This window comes from Salvelinus fontinalis, unplaced genomic scaffold (assembly GCF_029448725.1).
Source record: "Salvelinus fontinalis isolate EN_2023a unplaced genomic scaffold, ASM2944872v1 scaffold_0559, whole genome shotgun sequence".
In the NCBI taxonomy this organism is placed as follows: Eukaryota; Metazoa; Chordata; class Actinopteri; order Salmoniformes; family Salmonidae; genus Salvelinus; species Salvelinus fontinalis.
The window spans coordinates 73,617-85,000 of record NW_026600768.1 but is presented as its reverse complement, the minus strand read 5'-3'; the positions used below and the strand labels follow the sequence as shown (position 1 = coordinate 85,000).

At 45.7% G+C, this 11,384-nt stretch overlaps 3 protein-coding genes across 5 annotated transcripts; 2 read left to right on the top strand and 1 right to left on the bottom strand.

Moving 5' to 3' along the window:
• Positions 1 to 815: 815 nt before the first annotated feature.
• LOC129846466 (persephin-like) lies at positions 816 to 1,725 on the top strand. Its single transcript, XM_055914406.1, has 2 exons — positions 816 to 894; positions 1,244 to 1,725. The coding sequence occupies exons 1-2, from the start codon at positions 816 to 818 to the stop codon at positions 1,723 to 1,725; spliced, it is 561 nt and encodes a 186-aa protein (XP_055770381.1).
• Positions 1,726 to 2,083: 358 nt separating this feature from the next.
• LOC129846467 (WD repeat domain-containing protein 83) lies at positions 2,084 to 7,938 on the bottom strand. Of its 3 annotated transcripts, none has more exons than XM_055914409.1 (9): positions 7,761 to 7,938; positions 7,515 to 7,629; positions 7,149 to 7,269; positions 4,239 to 4,344; positions 3,933 to 3,981; positions 3,650 to 3,776; positions 3,307 to 3,374; positions 2,974 to 3,197; positions 2,084 to 2,747 (listed from the first exon to the last, which is right to left on the bottom strand). In XM_055914409.1, the coding sequence occupies exons 2-9, from the start codon at positions 7,615 to 7,617 to the stop codon at positions 2,577 to 2,579; spliced, it is 969 nt and encodes a 322-aa protein (XP_055770384.1). In that variant the 5' UTR covers positions 7,618 to 7,629; positions 7,761 to 7,938; the 3' UTR covers positions 2,084 to 2,576. The 3 variants fall into 3 exon arrangements, with proteins under 3 accessions (XP_055770384.1, XP_055770383.1, XP_055770385.1); XM_055914408.1 differs by having other exon boundaries at positions 7,515 to 7,626; XM_055914410.1 differs by having other exon boundaries at positions 7,515 to 7,626; positions 7,770 to 7,938.
• Positions 7,939 to 8,047: 109 nt separating this feature from the next.
• Positions 8,048 to 10,984, top strand: LOC129846468 (PAT complex subunit Asterix). The gene is made up of 4 exons (XM_055914411.1): positions 8,048 to 8,212; positions 8,462 to 8,567; positions 9,463 to 9,560; positions 10,684 to 10,984. Exons 1-4 carry the CDS (start codon positions 8,163 to 8,165, stop codon positions 10,748 to 10,750), a joined length of 321 nt encoding a protein of 106 aa, XP_055770386.1. The 5' UTR covers positions 8,048 to 8,162; the 3' UTR covers positions 10,751 to 10,984.
• The last annotated feature ends 400 nt before the right edge of the window (positions 10,985 to 11,384 follow it).

Here is an 11,384-nt window from a genome sequence, read left to right as displayed (position 1 = left end):
CTGACAAGCCCACATTTCCAACCAAATCCCTGAATTTATGGAAGAAGTTACTAAAGATCTGGGAATGTCAGTCGCCAGTCTCGGAATGTCCATTAAAATGTCTCCTGTCATGTTTTTTTCTTCTTCTCTTTTTTAATTACGACCATCCCTTCCCTCTTTTATTTGAACTCTTTCTTTGCTGGCCTGAAAGAGACAGAAACACATTCTCGCTTTCTGCCTCATTTGAACATTGACCTGGTGGACTTTTGTCTTAACTGTGTATTTTTCTATGTCCTCAAGTCAATGTCCTTCCCCCAGGTCTTTTGTTTCTATTACACCCCCCCGTCTCTCTCTCCCTCTCTCTTTCTTCATCTGTTCAAGTGGTAGTTCTGCCTAGCATCAAATGCCAACTAACTCAACCTCTGACCAGCCTAGTCCGTCTTTCAACTTCAAAACAGCTTTAAGTTATTAGCCTCCAGATTTCATTTTTCCCATGAAGCAGCCTTTGCATCCATCGGAAAACACCTGGGCTGGGGCCCTCAGAACAAAATTTATACCTGTTAAATATAATCCCAATATGACACATTTCTTGGTCAAACACCCATCCAACAATCAAACCGCTAACCGTCAAAACTCAAGTGAGTCTACGGGCTTGGCGCTTTGGCGAGGAACGGGTTAGTGTACCCCCCCTCCGTTTCACCCCCCCTTCTTTTCGGAGGGATATATAATGGAGGTTGGGACTCTGTTGCATCTCAGCATCACTCGTGGACACTCATCCACTGTTCAATCGTTTACTTAGAGAGGAAGAGGGATCAACATACGAGAAGAGGGGAGATATGAGGTCTCTACTGAAGCTGGTTGTTCTGCTGTTCTGTGTCCAGAGAGGAGAGGGACACTGGCTGCGCTCACTACTCGGTAAGGACGGATGGGGGACACGACTCACGACCTTCGACATTAGAGATGGGACAGGATAGAATTTCTTCCTATTTTCATCAGTTTTGTACGGGGTTATATGTATCTAGATATTGTTCTGTACTTTGAGATTGGTTTACATCAGGATGATGTTTGACACTGGGACTTGAGTGACAAGGCATACACAGTCACTGGAGAATTTGGGGAGCATATTGTGTGATTTATGTTCTGAAGTTTTTCTGTAGGGTAGCACTGACTATCAGTCTACTGCAGTCTATAGTGTAATGATATCTGGTCCAAGCTGGTGTGTTGAGTGTTTTAATAACCCTCTCTCTTTATCTCCATCTTTCAGAGCAGCGAGGGCAAGCATCATCCCCCCCATCAGAGGAGGAGAGGAGAGGAGGAGGAGAATCCAACAAAGGGAACGACAACAATAAGAACACAGGAGGTTCCGGATTCGGAGTAGAAGACCAAAGGGGTTCCGTCCCATCCCCAGCCCCAATCATCCCAATCCGGTCCCGCCGCTCTTCAACCCAATGTCGTCTCCGCTCCGTCCTCCTCCAGGTACGAGAGCTGGGTCTGGGCTACGACGCGGACGAGACCGTCCTCTTCAAGTACTGCAGCGGAGACTGTCCCCGTGTCCGCTCCAACCATGATCTGACCCTGACCAACCTGCTCCTGAGGGGGGCCCTGCCCGAGCAGAATGGAGAGCTGTGGCAGAATGGACCATGCTGCAGGCCCACCCACCACGAAGATCTAGCCTTTTTGGATAACGCCCATCGCTGGCACAAGGTGGAGAAGCTGTCGGCTGCAGGGTGTACATGTGTGGGTTAATGGGGAGGAGCTGGACATGAAGGGGGAGGGCCTGGGACGCAACATTCACTTTTGGGCCGTGGCCATTGGCTGTTCAGAATGCAATGGGAGAAGCAGAGGCTCAGGCTGTGCTGTAAACAAGGAGATCCAGGAGGAAAGAGATTACAGATGTAGCTATTATTTGCTAGAAAGAAATGCATTACTTTGCGTATGTATATTTATATTTATTTAAAGTTGCTTTGGGGAGTTTTTTTTATAACCAATGAGAAGAATGGATCTTATTTTGCTGCATAGATTAAATTAATAGTGGTTAACACTATGGTTGATTGTTGAGTAAAATTGTTACAATTCGAAAAAAGGTCCTCAGCAAACCAACAAGGTATTTATGTAAAATAAATTATTTATTTATTTGAGATGATTCCTGTATGATGCTACTTAATTTATTTTGTCCATGTGCCATGTTCATATGTACAACTCGTAATAAAGAACCAAATCTAAATGTTTTATGACCAATGTTGGTGAGTGATATTACATTTTCCCTCATGGCTACTAAGAAATTATTATTAGAGCCTATGATTCATTTGGACAACAAGGGTTTATTCAAAACTCATAATTTACAAAATATTTACAATGAATATTAAAAAAAAATTATTGATAATGCTGGGACATCAGCAGTACTTTCATTGATTTATTCCATATTTTAGCCATGGAAGCAACGGCACGTCCCTTTTCAACCACACAACCATTTCCCTCAACCAAAATCCGATCCCTGACCCTGAGTCCAGAACAGACAGTTCATGTACAGTAGGGAACTCATCAGTTCTGACGATATCATGACTCTTGTCCTTTCTGTTATGTCCATCTAATGATGACTATGCTTTTTCCTGTTGAACAACCACCACGTCCTCCTCAGTTTCCTCTGGCTCCGCCCCCCACACCTGGACACGCCCCTCCATGGCTGTGAGGAGGCGGGTCTCCGAGGGATGGAAAGACAGCGATTGGACGACAGCCTTCCCGACTGGCAGCTTCAGCGTCAGAGAACCCTGAGAGAGAAACAAGAGAAGTTCAAAAATCGAAAGAATCTAACATTAGAAAGAAAGAAGCACACATACTAAGTTCTTGAATCTGCAGCTGTTGACATTTACAGATACTGCTGTGCTATTCCTATTCAAATACGCATCCAGTTAGCAAAATCAACAAATCAAATCAATTCATTTTGATAGGTAGTGGAGCTATCTATTAAATGAACAATTCATCCATCCCTCGTACCTCTACCAGGTCCCAGCAGTACACGTGTCCGTCCTCAGAGCAGCTCAGGACGTGAGTATCCTTACTGGACAGACAGCAGTCCAGCTTGTAGCCCTTCATCTTGTGTCCTGTGTACTCTCCCAGCATCTCCCCTGTGCTCTTGTCCAGTAGACGCACGGTGGAGTCCAGGCTGGAGGTCAGAGTGCACTGGGCGTCCGCACTGAAACACACACACGTGATGGGGCCTGGAACACAGAGACAAACACATAACAAATCAATGCGACTCAGGGTGGTTTAGGTACAGAAGTTAGTGATAGTTAGTACAACAACTAGTTGGTAAGACTAGATACTGACTGTTGATGAAGTCCACATGCAGCTGGCCCATCCGCAGGTCATACCGTCTCACTCTCCCATCCACTGACCTGGAGAAAGACATGAGATAGAACATTTACATTTAAGTCATTTAGCAGACGCTCTTATCCAGAGCGACTTACAAATTGGAAAGTTCATACATATTCATCCTGGTCCCCCCGTGGGAATTGAACCCTGGTCCCCCCGTGGGAATTGAACCCACAACCCTGGCGTTGCAAGCGCCATGCTCTACCAACTGAGCCACACGGGATAGAAAAGATACTTAGAGGACTCTTCTATAAGAATGAAACTGAAATGAACCGAAAGGTTCAGACTTGGTACTGACCCAGTGAGCAGCTCGTGTTCAGACACCTTCAGACTGCTGACACCATCTTGAGCCTCGTCCAGAATCTGGATGGGGTCAAATTTTCTGGACCTGGTGTCCCAGCAACGCACTGTACCATCTATGGAGCCTAGAGACCGACACGAGTACACGCACGCGCACACACACACACACTTGAGATGGGTCTGTTGTGGATGAGCAGGACAATGCTGAAGCCACAAACCTGGTTGTAGAGGTGACTGAGATGCTCTTTGCTGAGGAAGGATGTAGGAATGAGAAAACTCACCAGATAAAATGACTGTAGCTTCTTCATTGAACTGGACACAGTTGACTTTCTGCAAACAGAGGGACAGACCAGAGGCAGAGCCATATCCATGTAAATAAACAGCTCTAGTTAGATGTTTTGTTGTTGTATTCTTTCCTGTCTCTATTCCTTCAACATAAACATCTCTTTCTATATTTTCTTCTGACCCACCTGACCTCTCCTACCCGCCTCTTTCCCCCTCCCCTCCCCTCCCCTCTTTCTCTAAAACTATATCTCCATCTCTCGCTCTGGGACACAGGAAAATATAGTTGTATTGTTTTCTCTCACCCCAGCGTGACCCCTGAGTTTCCGGGTGACCTGTCCCGTGGCGACGTCCCAGAGGATCACCGTCTTGTCCGAGCTGCAGGAACACAGCTGGCTGTTGTCATAGGAACTAGGGAAGGAATCGATGGTAAGACACACACCATTACCTCAGATCATATTCCCCCAGGGCCCAGAGGCAGCAGGGAGACAGTGAAGGACAAAGCAGGCAGGTAGATAGAGGAAGACTACACAAGCAAGCATGTAGATTGATCACATAGAGAATGACCCGCAGAGGCAACACTGACAGAGAGTAAAGGACACAGAAGGCAGATGGATGGATAGGGGAACATAAACAAGAATACTGAATGAGTAAAAAATGTGCTACTTCTTATCAACTATACCGTATGTTTCCATTTCTAATGCATATCTCCTACTTCATATAGGGGAACATAGAGGCATTGGCTTCTGCATATAGGCTAGCTGTCACACTGAAAGAGAACGCTTAGTGAAGTTAAGTGCTTCCCACTCAATCAGATCTAGGATCAGCGTTATTTAACCCAAATTTGGCCTTTACCAAACAGATTCTTCAATAAAGAGTTCCTCAATCAGCTGTCTGTATTGCTCGAGAGCAAGGGCCTCCATCAGGCAGATCTACCAGTAGCTCTCAGCCCACCTGTGAGTAGCTCGCCAATCAATTCTGAAAGTGCGTTCATTTTTTAAATATGTTCATATTTATAAACATAAATATAAATCATAAACATAAAGCACCCGGCTACTATCCAATCAAAGCCACAGTGACATTATCCCACCCCTGGTTAGCCACTACTGGCTTCAAAATCCAAACTTAGCACAATATCTGCCAATTAATTTCCAGCAATATTGCTGTCTGTTTAGTGTACGCGTTTGTCTATCACTCTGTTTGCAGGACAGTTAACAATGATGAGAACTGTCTTGTGGGTAGACAGAAAGACTTTCCCCAAAAACTTTCTCAATTAAATGTTAAGTGCAAAGTAGGCTTACCTGACATAACTACACTGCTCAAAAAAATAAAGGGAACACTTAAACAACACAATGTAACTCCAAGTCAATCACACTTCTGTGAAATCAAACTGTCCACTTAGGAAGCAACACTGATTGACAATAAATTTCACATGCTGTTGTGCAAATGGAATAGACAAAAGGTGGAAATTATAGGCAATTAGCAAGACACCCCCAAAAAAGGAGTGATTCTGCAGGTGGTGATCACAGACCACTTCTCAGTTCCTATGCTTCCTGGCTGATGTTTTGGTCACTTTTGAATGCTGGCGGTGCTCTCACTCTAGTGGTAGCATGAGACGGAGTCTACAACCCACACAAGTGGCTCAGGTAGTGCAGTTCATCCAGGATGGCACATCAATGCGAGCTGTGGCAAAAAGGTTTGCTGTGTCTGTCAGCGTAGTGTCCAGAGCATGGAGGCGCTACCAGGAGACAGGCCAGTACATCAGGAGACGTGGAGGAGGCCGTAAGAGGGCAACAACCCAGCAGCAGGACCGCTACCTCCGCCTTTGTGCAAGGAGGTGCACTGCCAGAGCCCTGCAAAATGACCTCCAGCAGGCCACAAATGTGCATGTGTCTGTTCAAACGGTCAGAAACAGACTCCATGAGGGTGGTATGAGGGCCCGACGTCCACAGGTGGGGGTTGTGCTTACAGCCCAACACCGTGCAGGACGTTTGGCATTTGCCAGAGAACACCAAGATTGGCAAATTCGCCACGGGCGCCCTGTGCTCTTCACAGATGAAAACAGGTTCACACTGAGCACATGTGACAGACGTGACAGAGTCTGGAGACGCCGTGGAGAACGTTCTGCTGCCTGCAACATCCTCCAGCATGACCGGTTTGGCGGTGGGTCAGTCATGGTGTGGGGTGGCATTTCTTTGTGGCGCCGCACAGCCCTCCATGTGCTTGCCAGAGGTAGCCTGACTGCCAATAGGTACCGAGATGAGATCCTCAGACCCCTTGTGAGACCATATGCTGACACATGCACATTTGTGGCCTGCTGGAGGTCATTTTGCAGGGCTCTGGCAGTGCACCTCCTTGCACAAAGGCGGAGGTAGCGGTCCTGCTGCTGGGTTGTTGCCCTCTTACGGCCTCCTCCACGTCTCCTGATGTACTGGCCTGTCTCCTGGTAGCGCCTCCATGCTCTGGACACTACGCTGACAGACACAGCAAACCTTTTTGCCACAGCTCGCATTGATGTGCCATCCTGGATGAACTGCACTACCTGAGCCACTTGTGTGGGTTGTAGACTCCGTCTCATGCTACCACTAGAGTGAGAGCACCGCCAGCATTCAAAAGTGACCAAAACATCAGCCAGGAAGCATAGGAACTGAGAAGTGGTCTGTGATCACCACCTGCAGAATCACTCCTTTTTTGGGGGTGTCTTGCTAATTGCCTATAATTTCCACCTTTTGTCTATTCCATTTGCACAACAGCATGTGAAATTTATTGTCAATCAGTGTTGCTTCCTAAGTGGACAGTTTGATTTCACAGAAGTGTGATTGACTTGGAGTTACATTGTGTTGTTTAAGTGTTCCCTTTATTTTTTTGAGCAGTGTATATTATGAATATTTGTATCAATTGGGTGGCGATTGTTTTGCAAACCCTGCCGTGAGGTGCTGCAGCAGTACTCTCAGCAGAAACATCGCTCAACTGACACATTCCTCTCTACACTAAAACATTTCAATGAAATTATTTTTTTCTTCAGATGTGATTTAAGCACTGACATGGACTCAAAACATCAATTTTCAATGTTTCTCTTTGAATAATTGTAATATTGAGAGTTGTTTTTAAAATGATTTTAAGAGGTATATTGACATAAAACACATCTGTTGTACACCTAGGACCCGGGGAAGAGTTGCAGGTCTCAGGCCTTGTGTAATAATACAGATACTGACCCATCAGCATCTAGCACTTCGTATCCATGGCCACTGTACGTCTTCAGTAGTGTCCCTCGACTTACACTCCACAACTTCAGAGACTTGTCACTGCCGCAAGACAGCAGGTAGTTACCATCAGCTGAGAAAGAGAGGGAGAGGGGTGGGGGAGAGAGAGACAGAGAGGGAGAGGGGTGGGGGAGAGAGAGACAGGGAGGGGGAGATAGCGACAGGGAGGGAGAAATAGGTGGGTCGAGAGAAAATGAGAGGATGAAAAACACCCGAAACGCGTTATGTACATACAGCCTGTCATGACATACACAAGCAGATCCAAGTTGATCAACAGTCAATGCACCTAACGGTATGGGTGTTTGTTTGAGTTCTCACCATTGAATCGCACAGCTCTTACAGCCCCTTGTTGGCAGTCTATGGTCCTGAGAAGGTTTTGTGGGAGCTGAGGGACCTCAGGTTTGGGCTGGGGAAACGACATTTCACACTTCTGCTTGTAGAAAGATAGATTGAAACATATAGCTATTATTTTTCTCCTGACTTGAGCATCAACTACGTTAACGTTAGTAGTGGAAAGAGCAAGTGCTATGGAAATAGCATCATGGAACTTGGATAGATATCTACCTGAAATACCTTTCTTGTTCGCTTTAGTTTGGTGAGAGAGCAATCATTAACTGACTCATATTGCTTTCTGTTAGCTAATAACAAACGAACAAGTACTTTTTTCCCCCTACAGTTTATGCTCCACAACGTTCATATTTTTGCAAATGTGTAGTTTACTTCCTGTCTGTGATAATCGTTTCGTTCCGGGTAAAAGCATTTGTGTCAAAATAAAAGTCCGAACATTCTCACTCCGCATTGATAGAGTCCTTCGCGTCCTTTAAAGCATTTATTTTGAAATGCATCCATCGCACAGCGGAACTGATAGGCCCCGCCCCTTCATTCACCGAGCTAGCTGACGGGTCCCACTCCACACCGTTTTGACACTACATTTATCCTTAAAAATATCTCAACAAGAAGGACATTATGTCCGCAAACAACATGTCAGGCCCACAAAGGGTAAACAAAATTATCCGGTGAGTACAATTGAGTAAATGTCGTTGGGTTTGCTCGCTAACATTGCTAACGCGGTAGCTATTTAGCTAAATCACACGTCATCAGCACTATTCTAACGCGATTATAGACTAGCTAACAAGCTAGCTAGCTAGAACGCCTGTCATTTAGTGAACTAACTCGATGTTGTAACACTGACGTATAGCTAAGTAAGGTAGCTAGTTGCGTTATTTGTGGTAGGGTCATTCATATCTTGGTTGTTGTTGTTACAGATACAAGCCCCCCAGCACGGAAGCAAACCCCACCCTGGAAGACCCGACTCCAGACTACATGAACCTACTCGGCATGATCTTCAGCATGTGTGGCCTGATGCTGAAGGTGACCCAGAGACATCTGTTTTTACCACATTGACACACAGACATTTGACCTTGCCCTTCCCCCATTCATTGTGTGTGTGTGTGTGTGTGTGTGTGTGTGTGTGTGTGTGTGTGTGTGTGTGTGTGTGTGTGTGTGTGTGTGTGTGTGTGTGTGTGTGTGTGTGTGTGTGTGTGAGAGACTCCCCAAGGAGAAGTTGGGGCCCCACTGTGTTCCCACCTACCCTCCCCATTTACGGGATTAAAGTCTACCACCTGGGGGGCAACGCCAGCCTTTCAACTGAGTGGTTTATCCTATAAGGGTGTGTGTGTGCCCCCAAATCAACTGGAGCCAGTACTTTCTGTCACATATCCCTAATAGACTGTGTGTGGTGCTGGGTGATACACCGTTACACTACGTCCGATAGTGGAGTTGATGAAAAGAGCAAAGTCCAGCACACCGGTAACCTTGACGCTACCAACTATTTAATGGCTCTGTTAATCAACACCTTTCCCTCTGACTGCTGCCACTGAAATCAGTCCTAAAATGTTATGTATGTAACCGGTGTCCCTGTGCTAGCATAGCAATGTATCTTCCTTTACTCTCCATGTCCTCTTACTGAGCTCGAACTAGTGATCCTCTGCTTCGCAAACACCTGTGACCGCCCGGTTGACAACATACTAGCCAGTTGCACCATCGAAAAAGGCACATATACAGCAATGCTAATGGTGACATTTCAAGCAGTGGATTGAAATTGCAGTATGATCTTAACCTGTTACACGTAGGCACATTATCTTACACAATACATTATTAACTGTCTGGCTATGCTGCAGCACTAAAGCCTCATGCAGAAAAGCTGACACACACACAGCACATTATAAAGTATAATTTTGTGGTCCTTCTGTGTTGTGTGTTTCAGTTAAAGTGGTGTGCGTGGATAGCAGTGTACTGCTCCTTCATCAGCTTCGCTAACTCACGCAGCTCAGAAGACACTAAACAGATGATGAGCAGCTTCATGTGAGTAGAACAAATATGTATGTGCACCTCTCTCTCTCTCTGTGTGTATGCGTTCTGTCTCTTTTATCAAGTCTCATATTTCCAACCTACCCAGGGTCTGTATGCGACTATGAGGGCGAGTGAAAGAGAAGTGTAAAAAGTGTCTGCTATTATGCCACAATGCAGAGTTATCTATTATCTGTCTCATAATGGCTTACTGTTAATGTATTAACTATAATACCAGGACGCAGCAGGAAGTGAGTTTGGCAACTCTTTTTCTGCCTGGGGTGTATTCCCTAGGAACCATGAGGAGGGACTAACCTGAATGTGTCCAATAAAAAAACACTTTTCGTTGCAAAATGTTTTTCTACAAATTGCGCTAATGAATGCACTCCTGGCAATAAAACTGAAGACGCAGGAAGTTAGTTTGGCAACGCTCGGATCCACCTGGCATTGTGACTTGAGATGGGCTCAGCTTTAATGTCCAAAAGCTTTTAACATTGACCTCCAGGTGTTGCATTTACCCATAACAATTTACTACAGCAGATAATACCACTCACTTTGTGGGAGCGTGTGTGTCTGTGTGGCATTTTTCCAGGGAAAGCAGTGTGTGTGGCTCTGCAGGTAAAGTAGAGAGTGCCAGTCCATCACCTAGATGAGTGTTTTATTAAAGATTGTCTCTATGCTCCTCCCTGGTAACACACTGTGTGGCTCTGCAGGTAAAGTAGAGAGTGTCAGGACATCAGTAGTAGATGCCTCCCAGTCCATCACCTAGAGGAGTGTTTTATTAAAGATTGTCTCTATGCTCCTGGCTGGTAACACACTTTGTGGATCAGCCAAATGCTGTAGAAGTGTTATATGCAGCAAATGCCATATAGTCCTAATCACAATGGAAAAATATGAAGTTATATACTGATCCAAGGTCGGTTTGGTTTTTCTTTTATAGTGAAGGTTAAGATCTAAGGGATGGTAAGCTGATCCTAGATCTGTGGAAAATAGGACAAAGTGTAACCACCGAACCTGAAGGCACTGAGGCTATATTAAAGATGCTTCTGCTGAGCAATCTCTTCAATATTTATTGCTAATTAATTTTTATTTTCTTCTCATCCTTTTTCCCCCTTCATTCTCTTCTTCTTTCGATCAGGCTGTCCATCTCAGCCGTGGTGATGTCATACCTCCAGAACCCCCAGCCCATGTCGCCACCGTGGTAACCAAGGACCAATGGCGGGGGGGCCTTGCAGGAGAGGGGCGGTTCCAGACTGAGAGTGGGAGACGGACTCCTGACTCGCCCACTGACCATCTGGGAGAGAGAGGGATGGATGGATGGCTGGAGAGAGGAGATGGATGGATGGAGACAGAGAGAGAGAGAGGGGGGGGGGGAGAAAGATGGATGTATTGAGAGGAAACACAAAGGTGGACATGAGGCAAGATGACCAGGTGGTCCTGGTTATAACTGTTTACTCTCCAAAATCTCTCTTCCTGGAGATATCACACGTTTTCTATTGAATTGTCTGATTCACCCGCTGTAAGCTGAGCTCTGTTAGTTGGAAATAAAGATTGAATGTTTTCTAAAGTCACTGTATTTTGTTTGTCCTGTTACATGTGTGACGGGGGTCACTGTACCGTACCACCTTATCCCCCTGCAGCTCACACTGAGACCAGAACCGGGCCCCTGCCTCGCAAACACGCGTGACCACCCTCATGAAACACCTTTAGCCAGCTGGGCCACCGAAAAGGTACCAGTTGGATTGGTATTCCAAGCTGAGGAGTTTAACCAATTCAGGTCCGTTACACATGCGTGTTCTGATAACGTCTTGGATCATTAGGCCCAAACACCACTGCCTT

Coding starts and splice junctions, on each gene's coding strand:
- LOC129846468 (XM_055914411.1), top strand. CDS start 8,163: ATGTCCGCAAACAACATGTCAGGCCCACAAAGGGTAAACAAAATTATC. Junction 8,213..8,461: donor AGGGTAAACAAAATTATCCG/GTGAGTACAATT, acceptor TTGTTGTTACAG/ATACAAGCCCCCCAGCACGG. Junction 9,561..10,683: donor CAGATGATGAGCAGCTTCAT/GTGAGTAGAACA, acceptor TCTTTCGATCAG/GCTGTCCATCTCAGCCGTGG.
- LOC129846466 (XM_055914406.1), top strand. CDS start 816: ATGAGGTCTCTACTGAAGCTGGTTGTTCTGCTGTTCTGTGTCCAGAGA. Junction 895..1,243: donor CTGGCTGCGCTCACTACTCG/GTAAGGACGGAT, acceptor TCCATCTTTCAG/AGCAGCGAGGGCAAGCATCA.
- LOC129846467 (XM_055914409.1), bottom strand. CDS start 7,617: ATGTCGTTTCCCCAGCCCAAACCTGAGGTCCCTCAGCTCCCACAAAAC. Junction 4,345..7,148: donor GAAGTGCTAGATGCTGATGG/GTCAGTATCTGT, acceptor TTCCTTCCCTAG/TTCCTATGACAACAGCCAGC. Junction 3,375..3,649: donor GAACACGAGCTGCTCACTGG/GTCAGTACCAAG, acceptor GTCTTTCTCCAG/GTCAGTGGATGGGAGAGTGA.